At 44.9% G+C, this 23,374-nt stretch overlaps 1 protein-coding gene across 1 annotated transcript in view; it reads left to right on the top strand.

Annotated features, from left to right (window-relative positions):
• The window catches only part of LOC141105973 (C-type lectin domain family 2 member B-like), a 57,108-nt gene that overhangs the window by 5,616 nt on the left and 28,118 nt on the right, over positions 1 to 23,374 (top strand). Inside the window, exons 2-3 of the mRNA XM_073596246.1 lie at positions 13,815 to 13,904; positions 16,030 to 16,167. Of these exons, the coding sequence (XP_073452347.1) occupies positions 13,815 to 13,904; positions 16,030 to 16,167 (228 nt within the window). The remainder of the gene's footprint in view (positions 1 to 13,814; positions 13,905 to 16,029; positions 16,168 to 23,374) is intronic.

The raw sequence follows: 23,374 nt of genomic DNA, 5'->3' as shown, positions 1-23,374 counted from the left end.
CTCTCCTCCTCGACGGCTCGGCGGCTCTCCTCCTCGGTGGCTTGGCGGCTCTCTTCCTCGGCGGCTCGCTTGCTTGGCTGCTCTCCTCCTCGGCGGCTCTCTTCCTCTGCCGTGTGTCCTCTTCTGCCAAAGCGTTAAGCATCCAATCACCTAATGCTTTGGCCAATCAGGAGACAGGTCTCACTGACCTGCCTGCTGATTGGCAGGGAGGAACGTTAGTGTGAAAATAGCAAAAATTAATTCGCTATGCCACACAACAGGGTGGGATCGGGAAGCAGTGCTCTGCACCCCGAGCCCATCCAATTTTGAAGCCTATTAAAGCCTCTGGCTCTAATCACGTGCTTTAAAATACACACCCCCTGCCTATCCCCGCCATAGTAATTCATGTGTCTGGCGTCCTGAAAGGGGCCGGGCACATGAATAGGGAGGGCGGTGGAAGTAGTGTTAGGGGGGGCGGCGCCCGTGCGCACACAATGCATGGGCTGCCACTGGGCCATCCCCAAACTGTTCCCACAAAGGAGTATGAAATTGTCCAAGATGTCTTGGCATGCTGACGCCTTAAGAGTTCCCTTCACTGAAACGAAGGGGCCAAGCCGAACCATTGAAAAACAACCCTACACCATAATCCCCCCTCCACCAAATTATTTTGACTAGTGCACAAAACAAGGTCCATAAAGACATGGATGTGCGAGTTTAGGGTGGAGGAACTTGACTGGCCTTCACATTAGAGTGGAGACTGCGAACCAGGCCTTCTCAACCAACATCAGTGTCTGACCTCACAAATGGGCTTGTGGAACAATGGTCAAACACTCCCATAGACACACTCCTAAACCTTGTGGACAGCCTTCCCAGAAGAGCTGAAGCTGTTATATCTGCAAAGGGTGGGCCAACTCAATATTGAACCCTATGGACTAAGACTGGGGTGCCATTAAAGTGCATGTGCATGTAAAGGCAGGCATCCCAATACTTTTGGTAATATAGCGTGTTTTGATAGATTATATAATTTATTTATATTACACACACACACACACGTGTGTTTGAGCTTTGGGGTGCACACCCAAATGCAATAGGCTGCGCACGCCTATGCTTTAAGCCCATTTAGTAGCTCCTCCCCACACTCTCAAATAACATACCTATGACCATAACATTAGTAAAAAATTAAGAGAACATATGTACAAAAATACAATCCAAAAAAACAGAAAATTTTTTTTTCAAAAAGTGTATTGTAATGTATCTTCTTTGTGCCCATTTATCTTCAGAAGCTCTTTTGTGTAAAATCACTCCAAAAACATTGCTGTGCCCCACACCTGTGCTCGTGGATACTATCCCTGCGTGTACAACAGCAGAGCATGCTGACATTTTTATGTTATAATTTGTGCAGTTCTGAGCACCACCAAATGTGGGTCCAATTTGCTTCTTTGCATAATAAATTGAATGGATTTAATGGTATCACACTATGTAGAGTTTTTAATTGCTTATATATTGCCCAAGTGGAGGAGATCACAGGAAATGTGAACCTGCGCCAATGAGGATTTATCAAGCTACTCTAAATGTAATTAACAGAGAGTGATCCAGCCTGCCTTAACATACTGTGGTTATAAAGTTCTCAAAGAATAGCAAGTTTATTTACAACTGTACTTCTCTTCTCTGAATGGTATGTGTAATGCACAGCCACAATGTGTAGTGAAAGTGAGAAGAAGTGAGATTTATGCCGCAGATTCTCCTAAAAAAAGAATAAAATATAAAGATGGAAGCAATAACAATTAAAAAATAAAATGAAAAACTAAAATTAAAAAAAGACTGGACCTACTGCATGAATAATTGTGTTTTTATTTTACCAAGTAGGGATAAGCTGCTGGTTTGCTTGTTCAGATGTTCCTCTTATTCTAATCTCCTGGCAGCTGCAGGAAGTGATAACATTTAGCCATGGTATTACTACCTCCGCTAAATGTGACAGCTCTCCATCAGACTAGTCGTTAGGGAAAAAAATTAGCATGGGGTTACCCCTTCATATTTAAACCAGACACTTCAGGTCTGATATGGGTTTTAGGAGGGACTCCACTCAAAAAAGCAAAAAAGGTATGGTTTCCTCCCCCAAATTCCATTGCCAAAGGGCGCATAGCAGTCATTTTATTGGATGGCTAATGTGCATTTATTTGTTGCCCTTGCTACACCACAGTCGCAGGTACCCAGCCTGCCCTTTGCGTGCAATACATTACTGCATACTTATGTGAAATAGTGGTGTGCACCAAAGCACCTCCTATTTTTTGTGCCATTATATTTAGCACATTTGTTATCTGGATGTACCACACTGTTGGGTATAGCTGCAGAGGGAAAATCAAAGGGCATAGGTTGGCTGATGTCACACAAGGTTAGTTTGACATTTGTTTAATCTGAGTTTACTGAAGATTTTTCATATAACAAGATGGGGATACAGAATGAGGAAATTATAGCGGTAAGGGGATAGAAATATTACCTCAAAGACAGAACAAATGTTGCAGTCAAGAATGTTTGGCATAAGGTATTGGGTCCCAACAAGACCCATTTGCATATGTCATAGTATCAGAGTGTCTGTTTTTTCACTGGGTACATCATAAATATCAGAAGAACCTATACTTCAAAATCAAGTGGGAGGGTTATCGAGATTATTTTAAGAGATATCATTAGTTTAAGGATTTTGTGGCCATGTTCTAGAACTTATCTACAGTACCCAAGTATGGGTGGGTTCATAGAGGAGAGAAGGTATGAAAAGGTGTGTATTGGGGGGCAGGGGAAGGTGATTTTAATAGGGAGATAATGTAGGGTGAGGGAGAGAGAAGCACAGAAAAAGAGGGCGGAGAGGGGTAAAGAGATCCTTACAATGCCACAGCCATGGCCACTCTGGGGGAGTGTAGACTAAGCAGAGTTCCACCCTAAAGTGGAACTTCCGCTCATCGGATTCCTCCCCCCCCCCCGGTGCCTCAATTGGCACCTTTCAGGGGGGAGGGGGGATGCAGATACCTGTATAATACAGGTATCTGCACCCACTTCCGGGAATAGCTAGCCGCAAATTCCCGCCCACCCCCGGTTGTGTTGTGGGAACTGTGTGTTGTGGGAAACACACAGTTCGCACAACAAAACGGGGACCAGTGTAGACGCGCAGCGCGACTCGCGCATGCGCAGTAGGGAACCGGGCAGCGAAGTCCTGATTCCCTGATCGAGGATGGCAGTGGGGGCAGCCGAGAGACGAGCGATGGATCGGCTTCGGCTGCCGACATCGCTGGACCCTGGGACAGGTAAGTGTCCATTTATTAAAAGTCAGCAGCTGCAGTATTTGTAGCTGCTGGCTTTTAATATTTTTTGTTTAAGTGGACCTCCTCTTTAAGAAGAAAATGGTTCGTCTAGGAATTCCTGAGAGTTCTGTATAATTTAAATTAATTTGCCCACTCTGGTAGTGCGAGTATTGTGAAGAGTGCCAGTGGTGGGGGATCACTTTACGAGCAGAAGTTTTAAAGGATACCCGTTTTGCCATGTTTACCGAAAAGTGGCAATGGAGAGTAATACAAATCGGTGGAGGTTAGGGATGGTGGATCTTGTAATTTTTGGTATAGAGTTTCAGGATGATCTCCCCAAATTTTTTGACAGAGGGGCATGCCAACCGATTATAGGACATGGTACCAGGCTGATTATGGCATTTTCAGCATGATTTAGAGACTGAGAGACAGATTGCAATGTAGGACAATGCTACCAGCGGGTAAGGATTTTAAAATTTGTTTCCTGAGCCTTGGTTACCAGGAATAGTCGGTGTGTTAAAATAAAGGCTTTTTCCCAATCAACAGGGGAACAGGAAATCCCAAGTTGCTTTGACCATTGATCTGTATAATGAGGTAGGGAAGGGTGGGTCTGGGTAAGGAAGATGGTGTACAGTGTACAGTGAGGAAATAGTTTTGTGTTGGGTGGGAGTCCTGTATAAGGAGGTTATTAAATGGGGTTGGTGGTGAACAAAAGGTTCATTTGTCTAAAAATGTGGATATGAAAAAGAGAAACTGTTGGTATGCTAACCATTGTAGAGTCATAGGTCTGTTCCCAATATTAGGGATTCTAGGGGTGTAATAGTTCCTGTTTTTATCTTTTATTTTTGAGTCAATCCTTTGTATTGTATTTTTCAACAAATAACAGCAGTCATGCCCAGAGCACACAGTGGCTAAAACATCTGATAGAATGTGTGAACATTTAAAGTGATATTAAAGGAAATGTTTTATATTTTTTAATAACAAATATGATATACTTACCTGCTCTGTGCAGTGGTTTTGGACATAACAGCCTTGATCCTTCTCTTCTCGGGTCTCCCGCCTGCGCATAGAATGCATGACGTTAAAAAAACCTTCTGCCTTTAGAATCACTTTAAGGTGAAATGAGCAAGCCCATATAACATTACAATTGCTGGTTTCCTAGAAAGATAACCTTCAACATTTTTCACTAGTTAGGAGAAGCAGGCGAGCGGTCCAACTGGCCTTATAGGCCAGTGAGTCCAGGAATAGAAGTCCAGAAATAGAAATTGGAAGGGTGGAATTTTATTAAGAACTTGAGAACCAGTAGAGAAGGGGAACAGCAAAAACAAGAAAAGTAGGTGTGTGGGGATGGGATACAATAAGGTGTATCCCCCACAGACTCTGGAGACAGTGGAGTAAGTAAGTGAACTATAAACAACTTAGACTAGAAAGGTTCAAAGATTGTAAGGCATAAGTGAACCACGGTTCCCATATTTTAAGTAATTTAGGCTGTGAATCATTAAGGATGCTACCCAATTTTTCATTAAAGTAATATTGAAGACACAAATTAAAAAAACAAATATATCATACTTACCTGCTCTGTGCAGCGGTTTTGCACAGAGCAGCACCCATCCTCCTCTTCTTGGGTCCCTCACTGGTGCTCCTGGCCTCCTCCATCCTGTCGAGTGCCCCCAGAACAAGTAGCTTGCAATGGGGCATCCTTCAGACACAGAGCTGCGGCTTGGCCCTGTCCCCCCTCTCTCCTCATTGGCTCACTGCCTGTGATCAGCCAATGAGAAGGAAGAGTCCCCAGAAAGCCGAGACACTCGTGCACATCTCTTGATCACAATGGAGCTCAGGTGAGTATTGGGGGGAGGGGGGTCAGAAGGTTTTTGACTATTTTGTCTGAAATAGTTGTGTGCACCGAAGTACCCCCTGTTAACCTCTCCATTTGCCATTGCTGCAATTAGATGTAATAAGTCCCCATTTTTTTATAATTAAAAAGGACCAGTAGTCCCTGGGGTCCTCACTTCAAAGAGTGTTTGTCACAAGCACTGGACCCAAAGAAGTATGGTTTAGGCATTGCCTGTGTCCACTGCCAACAGCTAGGCTTGTCTATTGTGGCTGTAGCCAGCACTACTGCTACTCCTACTTTCAATGATCTGAGGGTCGAAGACATGATGAGATCCTGCTTTTTTAGAACCTGCTTGCCACCGCTAGCTGAACATGTTGAACCTTTGCCACTCTCTTTAGGATTGCATGGCACAGGGGGTTGCCTAACTTCATCAGCAGCTATGGTACTGAGCATTTAGGATGTGGTGCTTTAGTTCACTTAACAGTGTGGTGCACTAAATTGTACACGTACATGGTAAAGTACAATAAGCTAAAGGCTGCTTTTCCTTTGTCTGAGCTGCTGACCCCAAAATAAGATTAACCATTTGAGTCTCCAGTGGCACTGGGATAGTGGCTTTATGTCTCAGTGCCATTTTAAAGTGGTGGTAAAGGTCGGTGGTTCCCTCAGGTCCTAGCGTGAACAAGCACTGGTACTGCCAGCTGAATGTGACAACTGCCATCCAGTGCTATGCCCAGTACATGAAACGATCAGCTCCTGGGCTTCAGATTCTTTCATAGAGTACTCCAAATGAGCACTCCTGGCAACCTCTATTTACTCCAGGTCTCTAAAACACACAGGTTATACAGTCTTGTGAAGAATTAAGTACATCCTATTGAAATTGTTGACAACAATTAGAACCTCCTTAGGAAGCAAGCAGGTGCGACCTGTTTTATTTAAAACGCTAAGGTCTGGTGTTCTCTTTTAACTTCATCATGGCAAGATCAAATGTAATATTATATGTCACAGTAAAAGATTCCTCAGGGGGAATATTGATAAAATGAAATAGTGCCTGTGAAGTGGAATCTGGGTAATACAGAGAGTTAGGGTGTTATATACATAGAAGACTGACCTTTTTGAATGTGGGAGGTCATTCTAAGGGTACAACATCCTCCAATAACATCCCATCACCATTAGGTGGGAGAATGGACTTTGCAATCTGTGTCATGAGGATTCTTACACTAGGGATCCAAAGAGAGGCTGGTCAGGCAGGCAGAGTGAGACATGGAAAGTTAAGTGGAGGTTGCATCCCTCCAGGTAAACTTAATTGTAAGACTGGCCATAGATTCTCAGAACATTCTCGGAAAGATTTTGTTTGCCTTTAACATTTGATTTTGGATTCTAGAAATTAGTTAATTTAAGAAAAAATTTCCAACCTGCACCTTCCAAAAATCTTATCGTTGCGGTCAAAAAAGAACATTGATTTGACCCATTAATAATTATAAAATTGAACAAACTTTCTTAGAACCTTCTTTTCTCAAGAATTTTCATTCAAACTTCTACCCATCTACTATGGCCAGCTTAAGAAAGGGGAACATGGAGAGTGTGACCCAAGTTCTAAGAATTTGAAGTTAGATAATACTGAACAATAACATTTAACAAATTAGAACAATCCATGTAAGAAATTGAGCAGTGAAAACCCCGCAGGTCAGGTCGGTGGAGAAACCACAAGCCATCAAAGGACATATCTATGAATACTAATTGATATGTATTATTCCTAAATTTGTTTTTAGAACTGATAGCAGCGATCCCGACTTTAAAGCGGAGCTCAGGGTGGGAGAGGGGTGCAGATACCTGTATAATACAGGTATCTGCACCCACTTCTGGGAATAGCTAGCCGCAGCTAGCCACAAATGCCCGCCTCCCCTTGTTGTGTTGTGGGAAACACACAGTTCCCACAACACAACGGGGACCAGTGTAGACACGCAGTGCAACTCGCGCATGCGCAGTAGGGAACCGGGCAGTGAAGCCGCAACACTTCACTTCCTGATTCCCTGACCGAGGATGGCGGTGGGGGCAGCCGAGAGACGAGCGATTGATCGGCTTCGGCTGACGACATCGCTGGACCCTGGGACAGGTAAGTGTCCATTTATTAAAAGTCAGCAGCTGCAGTATTTGTAGCTGCTGGCTTTTAATATTTTTTTGTTTAAGGTGGAGCTCCTCTTTAAACTTTCCACAAGGAAAAAATAACCCAGGTCTTACTGGTAGTAAAAGATGTTATGGGTGTGCCAACCTGCCAACCTGCCAACCTGCGAGATTCTTCAAACTGCCAGCACAATAACAATACAAAAACAATATAAAAGAAGAACTAGCATAAATTCCCTAAATATATAAAGTAAGTGCTCAAAGATTTCCAATTACACTGAGGGTGTTAGCATTAGTGACAGGCGAATCTGCCCAGGGTCAGTTTGGCAAGCCTTCTGTGAATCTTGTTTAAAGTTTGACAAGCCTAAAATTTGAGGTAGATCCCACTGAAATCTGTAGTGGATAAACATGTGCAATTCTGGCCATTGCAGTACTAAAAGGCAAACTACTGTTAAAAAAGGCATGGGAAGCCGGGTACCAATGTTGATGACAACATTGAAAATACACAAATCCCTAAAGCAGAAGTAAACCCATTGATTTAACAGTTTAAAAAAACAGTTACATTGTTTATCCTCGCAACCAAACTGTCAAACCATCCAATGGGTGGTGTCATACCTGATTGCATGTGCAGCATCATGGCAGTTGAAGACTGACCACTTGCCGACCAGCCGCCGCAGCTTTACTGCGGCAGAATGGCACGGCTAGGTGAAACGACGTTATGTAACGTCGCTTCGCCCTGTGGCCACTAGAGGCGTGCGTGCGCGCCGCTGCTCGCCCCGCGAGTGCCCGGCGGTCGCGATCATTGCCGGGCTACTGCGATCACTGGTTACACACAGAGAGAAAAAGTGAAAAAGGACATCAATTTTGTTAGAGTGCAGCGCCGCACAACCGCGCACTTTCAGTTAAAGCGTCGCAGTGCCGAATCGCAAAAAATGGCCTGGTCATTCAACAGCCAAATCTTCTGGGGCTGAAGCAGTTAAACAGAGGCCAAGATGGCAGCTTCCTTGGTTCAAAAAGTTATGAGTTTACTTCCACTTTAAATAACATGTTTGTGTGTCTTCACACTGGGTGTCAAAAACAGAGCTTTTAAGGGCATTTGACGGTTTTATTTTCTGCTTCTAATCGCCCTCAATGTTTTTCTATGCACCGATGCACACATAGGCATTTGCAAGCATTTAGAGGCCAGAGCGTTTAGAGGCAGAAAAAAAAAAAAACATCACTTGTGTATTCAGGAGAGGAGTGTTTTGGCAAAAAAAGTCTAACATGCCTAAATGTGTCTTAACACACCTAAACACTGGGTGCGTTTAGTGGTTGAGTGTTCATTCATTTCAATAGCCAGAATAAATCAATATTCTGGCCAATGGAATGAATGAACACCCAAACACTTGATGACCCTAAAGGCTTTTAAAAAACACATCTTTAGGAGTGTTTTTTCCACTGCTTTTCTCCTGCTGGTTGAAAAGGCGTTCAAAAGAGCTGGGCAAATGCCCATCATGCATGAGGCCTAAGCCGTACATAGCAGGGACGTGCGGTGAGGTCAGTGGCTGGTGAGGCACTGGCTAGTATCAGAGCCAGATACACACAGGTTACATACGCCGCAAACATTAGAGTGAAAGCAATAGTTCTAGCACCAGACCTCCCCTTCAGCTCTAAACATGTAACCTGTAAAACATTTTAAAGCGTCGCCTATGAAGATTTTTTTAAGTATAGAAGCTTGGTGCCAGTTCACAAGTGTGCAAAATTTTAAAGCGTGACATGTTAGGTATCTATTTACTTGGCATAACATCAGCTTTCATAGTATACAAAAAAAAAACAAAGGCTAACTTTCATGTTTTTTTTTCTTATACATGAAACAGTTTCTTTAAAAAAAAAAACACGTTTGAAAAATTGCTGCACAAATACCGTGTAACATAAAAAGTAGCAACGACCACCATGTTATTCCCTAGGGTGTCTGCTAAAGCAATATATATAATGTTTGGGGGCTCGAAGTAATTTTCTAGCAAAAAAATGATGATTTTTAGAAAGTAGTGTCAGAATTGGCCTGGGTGGCAAGGGGTTAATTACCATAAGTAAGTAATATACAAATAATTATTATACATTGTTTTTAAGGTAATTTACTATATTTTCAAAAACTGTACTCAAGCAGGTGGCATAACAGACAAATTACTGAAGTTTGAAGTTATAACTTCAAACCAGCAATTTCACAGTAAATAGATAAATAATACATTATTATGTCATAACATATAACATAATAACGTACAATTTAGCTTGATTAAAACAGTACCTTTTCAGCGGCAGAAGATTCTCATTCTCCCTCCTTACTGTGTGAGAAAAACATGGGATTATGGGTAAATCTTATATCCATAAACCCATGTTTTTTTCCTCCTAGTTAGGAGGGCTGGGCTGGAAGGGAGTATTTCTTTTAGACACACGCCCCCTTCTATGACACTGCAGTGAGAGGAGAGCCTCCACTGCAGCATTTTTATTAAACAGCTGGGGCCAATGGTACTTTACCATTGGTCCAGGGCTCCAAGCTGTCCATTGAGCTCAGTGCTTCTGACAAGAAGTGAGAGGCACTGTGAGCTCATCCTCTCAGTCTGCTGCAAACAGAATGTGCCAGCTTCTATTTACACTGGCCGCTCTATATGTAGCTTGTGACAGGCTGCACAAGGAGCTCCATATCTCCAGAACCATAGGTTCTAGGAGCCCCAAATTTTGAATAGGGGTGAGGTAGGACTTCAGCTCCCCGGGCATTGCATACTAGCACATTATGTGAAACTTACCTGCAAACAAAACCCCCGCCGATGCGTTGTCACCACTGGAGGCCGAATTCATCCTGACCCTCCTTCCTTTCGGGTTCGTGGCTGTGTGACTGGCCGGAGCCACCAGACGTCACTCCCATGTGCACGGGAGCCACCGGTCAGGGCACAGGGCACTGAAGAAATGGCACAGGTGGCTGTTCCTTCAGAGCGCATGTGCCAATTATGGCATCAGCTGCATATGCAGTAAATATCTCCTTAGGAGATACTTACAATACCCATAGGCAGTGGTGGGTGGTGGTATGTTTTTGGGGTGGGAGCGGCAATCCGTTCGCACCCCCCCTCAGCAGTCGGTCGGGTCTCCTGCACCCCCCGGTCAGTTGATCGGTCCCCGCACTTACCCCATCAAGGTCGCGGGCTTCCTCCGGGCGGTGGCTTCATACTGAATCTCCTCCTTTCCCTCCTTCATGGGGGACACGGGCTCCCACCTCCTCCTTGGCGGCCAATAGGATCGCTTCTGCTCTCGGCCAATCTGGTCTCAGGACCTGCTTCCTGAGCTGGGATTGGCTGGGGAGGGGAAGCAGGAAGACAATAGTGAATGCTAATTCGCTATCTTCACATAAGTCGGTGGGCTGGTCTGCACCCCCGAGCCCACCCTTTTTGAAGCCTATTAGAGCCTCTGGCTCTAATCACGTGCTTCTAAAAAAAAAACAAACAAAAAAAACCCCATTGGAATCCATGCGTCTAACGCCCTACATGTAAATTAGGGGCTGGGCGCATGGATTAGGAGCCGGCGCCCCTGAACCCCATATGGACGGGCTACCGCTGCGCCTAAGGGTAAGCCTTATTATTGGCTTACCTATAGGTACAAATAATCAATGGGAGATTAAAACCACTTTAACCACTTCAGCCCCGGAAGAATTTACCCCCTTTCTGACCAGAGCACTTTTTGTGATTGGGCACTGCGTCGCTTTAATTGACAACTGCGCGGTTGTGCGACGTTGCACCCAAACAAAATTGATGTCCTTTTTTCCCCACAAATAGAGCTTTCTTTTGGTGTTATTTGATCACCTCTGCGGTTTTTATTTTTTGCGCTATAAACAAAAAAAGAGCGACAATTTTGAAAAAAAAACCACAATATTTTGTACTTTTTGCTATAATAAAAATCCCCATTTTTTTTAAAAAAAGCAATTTTTTTCTCAGTTTAGGCCGATATGTATTCTTCTACATATTTTTGGTAAAAAAAAAAAACAAATCGCAATAAGCGTATATTGATTGGTTTGCGCAAAAGTTATAGCGTCTACAAAATAGGGGCTAGATTTATAGCATTTTTATAATTTTTTTTTTTTTACTAGTAATGGCAACAATCTGCAATTTTTATCGTGACTGCAACATTATGGTGGACACATCGGACAATTTTGACGAAATTTGTGGGACCATTGGCATTAATACAGCGATCAATGCTATACAAATACATTGATTACTGTAAAAATGTCACTGGCAGTGGAGGGGTTACCACTAGGGGGCGATCGAGGGGTTAACTGTGTTCCCTAGGAGGTGATTCTAACTGAAGGGGGAGGGGACTGACTAGAGGAAGTGACGGATCGTGGTTCCTAGCTAATAGGAACACACGATCTGTCACTCCTCTCATAACAGAACAGGGGAGTGTGTGTTTACATACATTCGTCCCTGTTCTGTGTCTCCTGCTCATGATCGCGATGACCGTCGGCCACGAGCATCGGCACCCCAGCTGTGCAGCGGGCGCGCACGCGTGCCTGCTATCCCGGCCCTGCAAGCCGACGTATAGCTACGACGGCTCGCGCAGGGGAGCCAACCTGCCGCAGTATAACTGCGGCGGCTGATCGCAAAGCGGTTAATGTACAGATGCACAGTCAGGCTCTGTTTATATACAACAATACCTCCAATTGCGATTAACGCGGTTTACGAGTGTTTCGCAATAAGAGCTATTATTTTTTTTTTAATCTGACTCGGTTTGCAAGCATTGTTTTGCAAGACGAGCAGGATTCAAGCCTCTGGGGTGTGCGGTACCACATTTGGCTAGAGGTGCGGGGGTGCTGGTGACACTCGGAGCCGCTTGGAAACACACAAAAACACTCTGTTCCCGAGTGTCTCTGAGTCTCTCCGAGTGCATCGGAGCAGCTCAGAGCGGTCTTCGAGTATTTCTGAGTTTCTCCAGCGCCCCTCCACCTCTGGTCACATGCGGTACTGCATACAATAGCAGTCACTGTGGAACAAATTATCTGAGTTTCCATTGACTCCTATGGGGAAACTCGCTTTGATATACGAGTGCTTTGGATTACAAGCATTCTTCTGGAATGAATTATGCTCGTAATCCAAGGTACCACTATATCTTGAAAACTCTAAACAGTAAGATCCCACTGCTAAAACACCTGACATTATTTAGATCCACCTGCGAGTTTGGGTATTTCTGCCCACCTTTGAGTGTTCTAGCTCTTCCTGTTACATTCTACATAAAATAAAACACATTATAAAGCCAACAGGGAAAGGAACCACTCATAATGGCCACAGTGTCTGTAAAGCTCCAGAAACTCAAGTACAGATTTCTCTCAAGAGAGATAAAAATAATTTAAATATCTATAGTCAAATTTTTAAATCATATATTCATTTTCACATTGTATTTCAATTTTTTTCTAGCCTACTCATATTAATCTGAGAGATATTGAAGTTTGAAAACTTATTTTGTGAAGATCTCCACACATTTACTTTAATTCTGTGACATGTAGTCATTGTGCCCTGTGAGTGTCATTCATTTCATGGAGCCCATCTTCTGAACTACAGAGGTGCTGAGAGAAGGAGTTTTTAGGAGGTGGAGTCAGTACAGGAATCACAGCTTTGGCAGAAAGGTACATGGGATATGTAGTCTTTAGAAATAAAAAATAAACAGTAGAGGAGAAGAAGCAAAGCATGCAGGGAATGCATCAATGTGTGGAAAGAGGCAGCAGCAGTCACAACACTGAAAGATTTTTCAAATGATCTTATACTACATTACCAAAAAGAACTATTGATTGTATTGTTTTTACAATGCTGATGTTATAAAATGAAAGTGTATGCTGTAACCATAAATCTCCTTTTAACTCTCTCTATAACAGTTTTTGGTGGGCTTTGACCAAGTGCTGTTATTAGATGGCATGTTAGTGATTTTATGAATGATTCACTATTGATTGCTAAAAAAGATCCTTTGTGCTAGTTTCTCATTGGCTGATTGTTGCCATGGAAAAAGGATTTTAGCTTAAAAGGCTTATTTGTGTACGTGCAACCTCTTGATGGAAACATTTAGAATTGAGGCCAAAAATGATGGTTAGTGATACTGATTTCAGAGACATGTTTGCATTTGACCCAGGTTTTTGTAAAAGTGCTCCCAAGCTCATACCTTAATATTTTAGCATTTATAAACCAGAGATCTGTAGAATTAAAGAACATCAATGTGTGTCAATGTATTCCAACACAGAAAATCGTATGTCACCTTGTGCTGGGCACTTGATAGGTGAAGGGACTTTTCCATGGTCACCGTTTACACAGGGTTCTCAGTAATTTTCCAGTAACTGATCACATGAACAAAATGTAAAAAAGGACAAATGGAATAATTTTTAATCTTCAAAAGTTCTAAGAATGCTACATTCAAATGGGAACCAGTTACAAGATTCAAACCCATGCCCCCCATGCTTTATTTCCAATTCACCTCTCTAGAAAACAGGCTTCAAATAACTATCTCTGCTAAATTTTCTTGGTGAGGCCTCTTTTACAATCAGCTTTATTAAACATCTATTTTATTTTCTTACTGTATAGATCCACACCACTTATGTCGCCAACCTACAGCCTTGTTGTCACTGGTTGTTATTTTGAAGGCGGTTGAAATTGCTGTGATATATACATTAGGTAATGTATAATATTCTTTAACCTATGTTGCATTTAGGAGGCAGTATGTATTCTCTGTACATATTCTAACCTTACGATGTTTCTTCTATATTATCTTTTTATTGTATTTTAAGTAAAGAAGAGGATTGGGACTTTATATGAAGCACATGAAACATGACTTGATAAATTGTCAAAACATGATAACATATTTATTTTAGTACAAAAACAAATAGCATAGCACATTGCAATTGAGACTCACATAGATATTTATAAATTCATATATATATATTAGGGTTGTGGAAATTAAAGATTAATTCCTCGATTAATCGTTAATTTTTTTGATCAATCAAAATTCTTTTGATCAGTACTCACCTCTCCCCCGACTTCCGGGTCTTCAGGGAGTTCCGTCGGAGATCCGGTGACGTCACGGACATCGACTTCATCGGACTCCTCCCCCCTTCCCCAAGTGCCTCCATCTGCTAATGAAGGGAAGGGGGGAGGAGTCCGGTGATATCGATGTCCGTGACATCACCGGACAGCCTGGACAGTGATGGTAAATATGGATGTGGTTAACTGGGATCATTCAGTGAGCTAAGTGTAGGCAAATTTGATAAGCAAATTTGACAGTCAATATACTAGATAAGTTTTATAATTAAAGTTAAACTAACTTTCTACGTTTTTCTAAAGTTTAATAAAAAAATTACTTACGTCAGTGCTACAGTTTGAATTTAAAACGTATTTGTGTGAACTGTGAAGTTAAGTCATGGATTGTGGAAACTAACTAGTGTCGGGTGATTGTATATAGTGTATACCACATTTACCACTGACTAATGCAGAGTTGCAATGCAAGGAGATCAGCTAAAAGTAGTTGGATCTGTATGTGCTTTATAATTAAAATTAGTCGATTAAAAAAATTAATCGAACACAAAAATTTTAATCAGTAACAGCCCTAATATATATATATATATATATATATATATATATATATATACACACATACACACACATATATATATATATACACACACTGATAACATAAGACATTTTGCATTTCATGTACTGTATACACATACACAGATATCATCATAACATACTGCAATATGTGATATTGTGAGCCAATTTGTACACCGTATCATATAAACAACATAGTGGAATCTAACATGGAAGATATAAAATGTAGATATGAAATATGGCTGCATCCAAAAAGCTTGAAGCGTTAGTGGATTCGCTCCACTTCCTCAGGAGCGCATGCATGAACATATCTGCAGAAAAAATATATAGATACCAATATGGTATAATGATTGCCCCAAACAATGGGAGGAAAGGTTTTAAAGGAGGGGGAAGAAACTTAAAGCGGAGCTCCACCGAAATTTTTTTTTGTAAAAGTCAGCAGCTACAAATACTGCAGCTGTTGACTTTTAAAACATGAACACTTACCTGTCCAGGGCGCCCGAGATGTCGGCACCCGAGGCCGAACCGTCTCTCGGTCCTCGGGTGCTGCCGCCTCCATCTTCGGTAAGGGAATCAGGAAGTGAAGCCGTGCGGCTTCACTTCCCGGTTCCCTACTGCGCATGCGCGAGTCGCACAGCGCAATACGGATGGTCCCTGCTGTCTCTGGGACCTGTGTGTTTCACAGCAGACAGCGGGGGGGGGGGGGGGGACAGGAGTGACGTAAATAACCACAGATTCTGCGGCTATCTATGCCGGAAGTGGGTACAGATACCTGTAATATACAGGTATCTGCACCCCCCTCCCCCCTGAAAGGTGCCAACTGTGACACCGGAGGGGGGGAGGAATCCGATAAGTGGAAGTTCCACTTTTGGGTGGAACTCCACTTTAAAGTATCTGCCCTAAATACTTAGAAAATGGCTCCAAGTTCCAACATGCGGTACTAGAAATGGGGGCTGCTGGGAGTGTAAAGAAGAGGAAGTAAGAATTGGAAGGGGAAGATGTTGGACATGTGTATTGATGAATACAGTTAGTGTATATATGCTAAACAATACATTTACAGGAGTATAAGTTGTTCTTTAATAAAAAAGGGAAGAGTAATAATGTTAAATAATAGCAGCAGGTTTGCATTAGAAGTTATGTTATAAAACAATTTTCAATGAGTTAAACTATATGTGTGTTTCTATATTACTGTTAGTTTGGAAGGTTCCCTGCGATATTCTTCAGAACTCTTCAGGACCATCCTTTGCAAACAGCACCAACAGAACTTCTTCATCTATCCCGAAACACTACTATGATGCTTTTGACATGATCTCAGACTTGTGTGCTGCCACAGGTAAAGTAATGACCTGGCTTTACCTAAAATGTAATCAGTTGAGCAGCAGATTATGACTGTACTTATCCAATTACATTTCTGTGTACACTTATTGGGCTATCTTTAGATCACTCTAGTAGTTTAGCCATAGATCCCATCTGCCCCCTCTTTCAAAGGAATGTCCCTCTTTTGAGACCAATTCCCTGAGTCTCTTGTGCAGCCTCCCCTCTTTTTCATCTAATATGTACCTCTCTATACTGAATGTCCTATTTTACCACCAAAGTGTTATGGCGTGTACACACGATCGGAATTTCGGCCCGCAAAAGACCGATGAGAGTTTTTCGTCGGAAAATGCGACTGTGTGTATGCTCCATCGGACTTTTGCTGGCCGAATTCCAGCCAGCAAAAGATTGAGAGCATGCTCTCAATTTTTCGGTCGGCAAAAGTTCCTATTCGAAAATGCGATCGTCTGTGGCAATTCCGACGCACAAAATTCCTACGCATGCTCGGAAACAATTCGACGCATGCTCGGAAGCATTGAATTTCATTTTCTTGGCTCGTCTAGTGTTGTACGTCACCGCGTTCTTGACGGTCGTAAGTTCAGCGAACTTTTGCGTGACCGTGTGTATGTAAGGCAAACTTGAGCGGATTCCCGTCAAAAAAGCCGTCATATCTTTTTCCGAGGAGAAGTCCGATTGTGTGTACGCGGCATTATACTTCACTAAACTTTTTATCCAACCTCTATATAGTACATTTGTTATTTTGGAAAGCCAATAGCTGTAGCAGGGATGTGTCAGTTACCTACTTATTGTGTGCAAAAAAGGTGTCCCTCTTTACATTTGGGAGGTATGGCTTAGCCCTTAAAGCGGAGTTCCACCCAAAAATGGAACTTCCGTTTAAGTACTTGTGACCCCCCTGACATGCCACATTTGGCATGTAATTTTTTTTTTTTTTGGGGGGGGGGGGTGGGATCAGTTACCTAGTTTTCACAGGTACCCAGTTCCCACTTCACCTCACCTCTCCCCCTTCCCTGCCTGCAATCTTCTGGGATACATCACAGGTCCCAGAAGAATGCCCGGGCATTCATAACGCGCAGCGCGGCTCACGCATGCACAGTGCGCACCCGGCTGTGAAGCTACAGCCGGGCGCCCACACTTGCAATGCCAGCCGCAGAGAGGAGGGGGAGAGAAGTGAGGCATCGGGCGTTCGGAATCGCTGGACCATGGGACAGGTGAGTGTCTGTTTATTAAAAGTCAGTAGCTACACTTTTTGTAGCTGCTGACTTTTAAGTGGGTGGAACTCCACTTTAAAGGGGTTGTAAAGGTTCAGATTTTTTAAAATAAAAATAACAAACATGTTATACTTACCTGCTCTGTGTAAGGGTTTTGCACAGAGCAGCCCCGATCCTCCTCTTCTGTGGTGCCCCGCCGGCACTCCTGGTTCCTCCCCTTTATCAGGTACCCCACGGAGAGCCACTATTCATGGGGCACCCGTGCTGGCGCGCTCCTGAGTCCTGCTGCTGACAGACAGCGGGACTCGCCCCCACTCCCCTATCTCTGGATTTGATTGACAGCAGCCGGAGCCAATGGCTTCTGCTGCTATCAATCTGCCCAGTGAGATGAGAACCAGTGGCTGGAGCCGCTGGGCTAGTGCACGGCGCTGGAACAAATGGGCTCAGGTAAGAAAAAAGGGCGGCTGGGGGGGGTCTGGGGGGGCTGCTGCAGCAAAGAAGGTTTTTCACCTTAATGCATAGGCGAAAAACTTTGAGACTTTACAATCCCTTTAAGATGTGTGTAAGGCCTTTAAGTAAACTAACAAATTAAAATAAAATATGTGTTTATTTTTATTTTTGAATAGAGCAGAGAAGGGATAGAGCCTCTGTCATGTTTTTTATTGTCATCTGTGTTACTATTAGGGAGATTTCCCCTCACTTATGATCAGGACAGGATGCATTGAAATATCTCTTCTAAGGGGACACATACAGTATCTCACAAAAGTGAGTACACCCCTTACACTTTTGTAAATATTTTATTCTATCTTTTCCTGTTACAATACTGAAGAAATTACACTTTGCTACAATGTAAAGTAGTGAGTGTACAGCTTGTATAACAGTGAAAATTTGCTGTCCCCTCAAAATAACTCAACACAGCCATTAATTACTAAACTGCTGGAAACATACGTGAGTACACCCCTAAGTGAAAATGTCAAAATTGGCCAATTAGCCATTTTCCCTCCCCGGTTTCATGTGACTCGTTAGTGTTACAAGGTCTCGGGTGTGAATGGGGAGCAGGTGTGCTAAATTTGGTGTGATCGCTCTCACTCTCTCATACTGGTCACTGGAAGTTCAACAAGGCACCTCATGGCAAAGAACTCTCTGAGGATCTGAAAAAAAGAATTGTTGCTCTACATAAAGATGGCCTAGGCCAGGGGCGTTGCTAGGTCTACAAAAGATCTGAGGCTAGAGCCCATAGCAGCGTAGTAAAGAAAGTCATACGCTTGGGCGGGCATACACATGTATATACAGTAATATACGTGTGTGTATATATATATCTCCAGAGAGCCCCCACTTACATCAGGGTCCCCAGAGAGCCCCCTTGCATCAGGGTCCCCAGAGAGCCCCCCCTTACATCAGGGTCCCCAGAGAGCCCCCCCTTATATCAGGGTCCCCAGAGAGCCTCCTCCTTACATCAGAGCCCTCAGAGAGCCTCCCCCTTTCATCAGGGTACCCAGAGGGCCCCCCATTTACATCAGGGTTCCCAGAGAGCCCCCCTTACATTAGGGTCCCCAGAGAGCCTCCCCCTTAAATCTGGGTACTTAGAGAGCCTCTGCCTTAAAATAAGGGCCCCAGAGAGCCTCTCCCTTGCATCAGGGTCCCCAGAGAGCCCCCCCACTTACATAAGGGTCCCCAGAGAGCCTCCCCTCCCCTTTAGGGACCCCTGCAGAGACTCAGGGATATTGGCCCCAGATTCGGGGCTATAGCCCCAAAAGCCACCCCCTAGCGACGCCCCTGGCCTAGGCTATAAGTAGATTGCCAAGACCCTGAAACTGAGCTGCAGCATGGTGGCCAAGACCATACAGTAGTTTAACAGGACAGGTTCCACTCAGAACAGGCCTCGCCATGGTCGACCAAAGAAGTTGAGTGCACATGCTCAGCGTCATATCCAGAGGTTGTCTTTGGGAAAATAGACATATGAATGCTGCCAGCATTGCTGCAGAGGTTGAAGGGGTGGGGGTGGGGGGTCAGCCTGTCAGTGCTCAGACCATACGCCGTACACTGCATCAAATTGGTCTGCATGGCTGTCCTCCCAGAAGGAAGCCTCTTCTAATGATGATGCACAAGAAAGCCTGCAAACACTTTGCTGAAGACAAGCAGACCAAGGACATGGATTACTGAAACCATGTCCTGTGGTCTGATGAGACCAATATAAACTTATTTGGTTCAGATGGTGTCAAGCGTGTGTGGCGGCAACCAGGTGAGGAATACAAAGACAAGTGTGTTTTGCCTACAGTCAAGCAAGGTGGTGGGAGTGTCATGGTTTGGGGCTGCATGAGTTCTGCCAGCACTGGGGAGCTACAGTTCATTGAGGGAACCATGAATGGCAACATACTGTCAGAGAGGTTCCCAGAGCAGATGCTGTGCTGGTGTGCGTCTGTGTGCTCTGGGGCACGCTGGCACGTAAGCGCCGTTGCGGGTGGCGGCGTGCGCGTGTGGGCGCGCGCCTGTGCGCGTCGGCGTGTGCACGCACATGGCGCTTGGCGCCAATCTGCCTATTTAGGCTGTCAGCACATTTGGCTCGGTGCTGTCCGATCTGCAGCTCCCTGTATCCTTACACCTGCTTACCTGTCTGAACGTCTGATCTCCTGATTACCCGGCTTGCCCTTTGGATTATCCCTTTGTCTTCTGCCTGCATCTGACCTCGGCCTGTCTTGACTACGAATCTGCCTGCTCCTCTGTACCACGCTGCCCGCCTGTTGCCGACCCTGCCTGTGACCCAACCTGCCTGCTCCGCTCCTGCTCTGCACCTGCTGCCTGTGCTTCAGCTGTCTGGTGATCTCCAAGCCACCTTCACCGGGATCTTCCTGCTGCTGACCCGCCAGGCCCTCATACCACTCTTCCCTCCCGTGCCTCCTGTCCATACTACCAGGGGCCAGGAACCAGATACGTAAGGGAGGCCTTCCCCTGCTATATGGGCTCATCTGTCAGGTACGTGGAAGTCTGACAGTATCGGACATGTCCGAGCCCGAGCAGAGAACCTCCCCCATGGAGGAGCTGTGTAGACACCTGGCGGGTCTCACACAAGCCGTGAAGAGCCTTCAGGAAGGCTATACAAGGTTGGAAGAACAAGTCCAATTCCCGTCTGCTACTACCAACCCTCAAGGTGCGTCTTCTGCCGGATTGTCATCTGCACCCTCAGTAGTAATGCTACCTCCTGAGCCCAGGGTACCTATACCCGAAAGATTTTCTGGGGACCGCAGTAAATAGCGGGCTTTTCGCAATGCTTGCGAACTTTACTTCGCCCTGCAGCCACGCACCTTTTCTCTGGAGGCAACCAAGGTGGGCACGTAAGTCTCTTCCAATCTCTTCAATGTGTGCATCTGCCTTGCCTAACCCTGCTACTCACCTTGCTCTCTCCATCATCTTACAGCTACCAGGAAGAGATATCCCAGTCTGGGTCATAATTGACTCAGGAGCATGCAGCTGTTTTATTGACCTGACCTTCGCTGCCAACCACCACATTCCTCTTCAGCCTAAAACTCGGGGACTTGCTGTACATCTCGCTGATGGTTCCTCCCTTCGTTCCGGTCCTGTCACGCAGGAGACCGTCCCTTTGCTGGCCACCATGGGCTCCAACCATCAAGAACTCCTGCGTCTGGATGCCATCTCTTCACCTCTTTTTCCCATCATCCTGGGGATGCCGTGGTTGCAGGCCCATAACCCTAGCATTGACTGGACCAGTGGGGAATTAAGTTCCTCTTCAAATATTGCCAGCAGCACTGTTTGCACAATATTCCTGTTAAATCTACCCAGCTCCTCTGCCTGGACAGTGACACCGAGTTACAGCAGGGGATCCCTGCACCCTATCAGGATATCTTTGATGTGTTTAGTAAGAAGGGAGCAGAGACCCTTCCTCCTCACAGGCCTTATGATTGCCCGATAGAGCTTCTACCAGGAACAGAAGTCCCCTTTGGGAGGATTTTTCCATTAACAGAGCAGGAGTTGGATACTTTAAAAATCTACATTGATGAGAACCTCAAGAAAGGTTTTATCCGCCCATCCACCTCTCCGGCTGGTGCTGGCATATTTTTTGTAGAGAAGAAGGACCATTCCTTACGTCCTTGTATTGATTACCGGGAATTAAACAAGATAACTATAAAAAAACGTTATCCGCTACCCCAAGTGCCCGAACTCTTCCAAAGGCTGGGATCCGCAGTATTCTTCATCAAATTAGATCTCCGTGGTGCCTACAATTTAATTCGTATCTGGGAAGGAGATGAGTGGAAAACAGCTTTCTGTACCCGATTCGGGCACTTTGAATACCTCATTATGCCCTTCAGCCTGTGCAACGCACCAGCAACTTTTCTACATTTTGTTAATGACATTTTCCGTGACTTTCTGGACTTATACGTTATAGTTTATTTAGATGATATCTTCTCCTCCTCAGTTACCGATCATCGCAGGCACGTCCGAAATGTCTTAGCTCGACTCAGGCAGCATGGACTTTACGCTAAACCAGAAAAATGTCAATTCGAACTTCAATGCATCCAGTTTCTAGGCCTAATCATTTCTGTTGAAGGTATTAAAATGGACCCCCAAAAGGTATCTGCCATTCTGGACTAGCCCGCTCCCTCCGATAAGAAAGGAGTTCAACGCTTCATTGGCTCCTCCAACTTCTATAGGAAGTTCATCAGGGGCTTCTCTGCAATAATTGCCCCCATCACCGAATTAACCAAGCAAGGGAACCGTTTCCATTGGTCCCCTAAGGTGCAATCCGCCTTCGAAAAACTCAAAGAGCTATTCACCTCTACTTCTATATTGAAACACCCGGATCCTGCTTTACCATTCGTTCTCGAAGTAGATGCTTCAGAGATTGCAGTAGGAGCTGTGCTGTCCCAACGGCAAGGCGCCAAGGCCCTTCTCTACCCAGTGGCTTTTTTCCTCACGCAAGCTCTCCACAGCGGAGAGAAATTATGATGTTGGAGATCGGGAGCTTCTGGCCATCAAGGCCGCTCTGGAAGAGTGGTGTTACTTACTGGAGGGTGCTGCACATGCCATTTTGGTCTACACTGACCACAAGAACTTGGAGTACCTAAGAACGGCCAAGAGATGGAAACCACGGCAGGCGAGGTGGGCTCTATTTTTCTCGAGATTTCAGTTCCATATCACGTACAGACCAGGCTCCAAGGGTATCAAACTGGATGCACTATCCCGTATGTTCCTTGATTCTGGCAAATCTGTGCCGGCATGCGGGCGCGTGCGTGTGCGCGTCGGCATGCGCGCACACGGCGCTTGGCGCCAATCAGCCTATTTAGGCTGTCGGCACATTTGGCTCAGTGCTGTCCGATCTGCAGCTCCCTGTATCCTTGCACCTGCTTACCTGTCTGAACGTCTGATCTCCTGATTACCCGGCTTGCCTTTTAGATTATCCCTTTGTCTTCTGCCTGTATCTGACCCCGGCCTGTCTTGACTACAAATCTGCCTGCTCCTCTGTACCACGCTGCCCGCCTGTTGCTGACCCTGCCTGTGACCCGACCTGCCTGCTCCGCTCCTGCTCTGCACCTGCTGGGGGTGCTTCAGCTGTCTGGTGATCTCAAAGCCACCTTCACCGGGATCCTCCTGCTGCTGACCCGCCAGGCCCTCATACCACTCTGCGCTCCCGTGTCTCCTGTCCATACTACCAGGGGCCAGGAACCAGATACGTAAGGGAGACCTTCCCCTGCTATATCGGGCTCATTGGTCAGGTACGTGGAAGTCTGACACATATACTGTGACATAGCAGAGAAGCAGAGCATGACCCCCTCCCTTCAGAGACTGGGCCTAAGGGTAGTATTCCAACATAACGACCCCAAACACACCTCCAAGATGACCGTTGCCTTGCTAAAGATGCTGAGTGTAAAGGTGATGGACTGAACAAGCATGTCTCCAGACCTAAACCCTATTAACCACTTCCCTACCCAGCGATAGACATATGACGTCCACAGATGGGATCTCCCATCCTGGGTGGACGTC

This window comes from Aquarana catesbeiana, linkage group LG08 (assembly GCF_042186555.1).
Source record: "Aquarana catesbeiana isolate 2022-GZ linkage group LG08, ASM4218655v1, whole genome shotgun sequence".
Lineage (NCBI taxonomy): Eukaryota > Metazoa > Chordata > Amphibia > Anura > Ranidae > Aquarana > Aquarana catesbeiana.
This window is presented reverse-complemented; position numbering and strand designations above follow the sequence as displayed.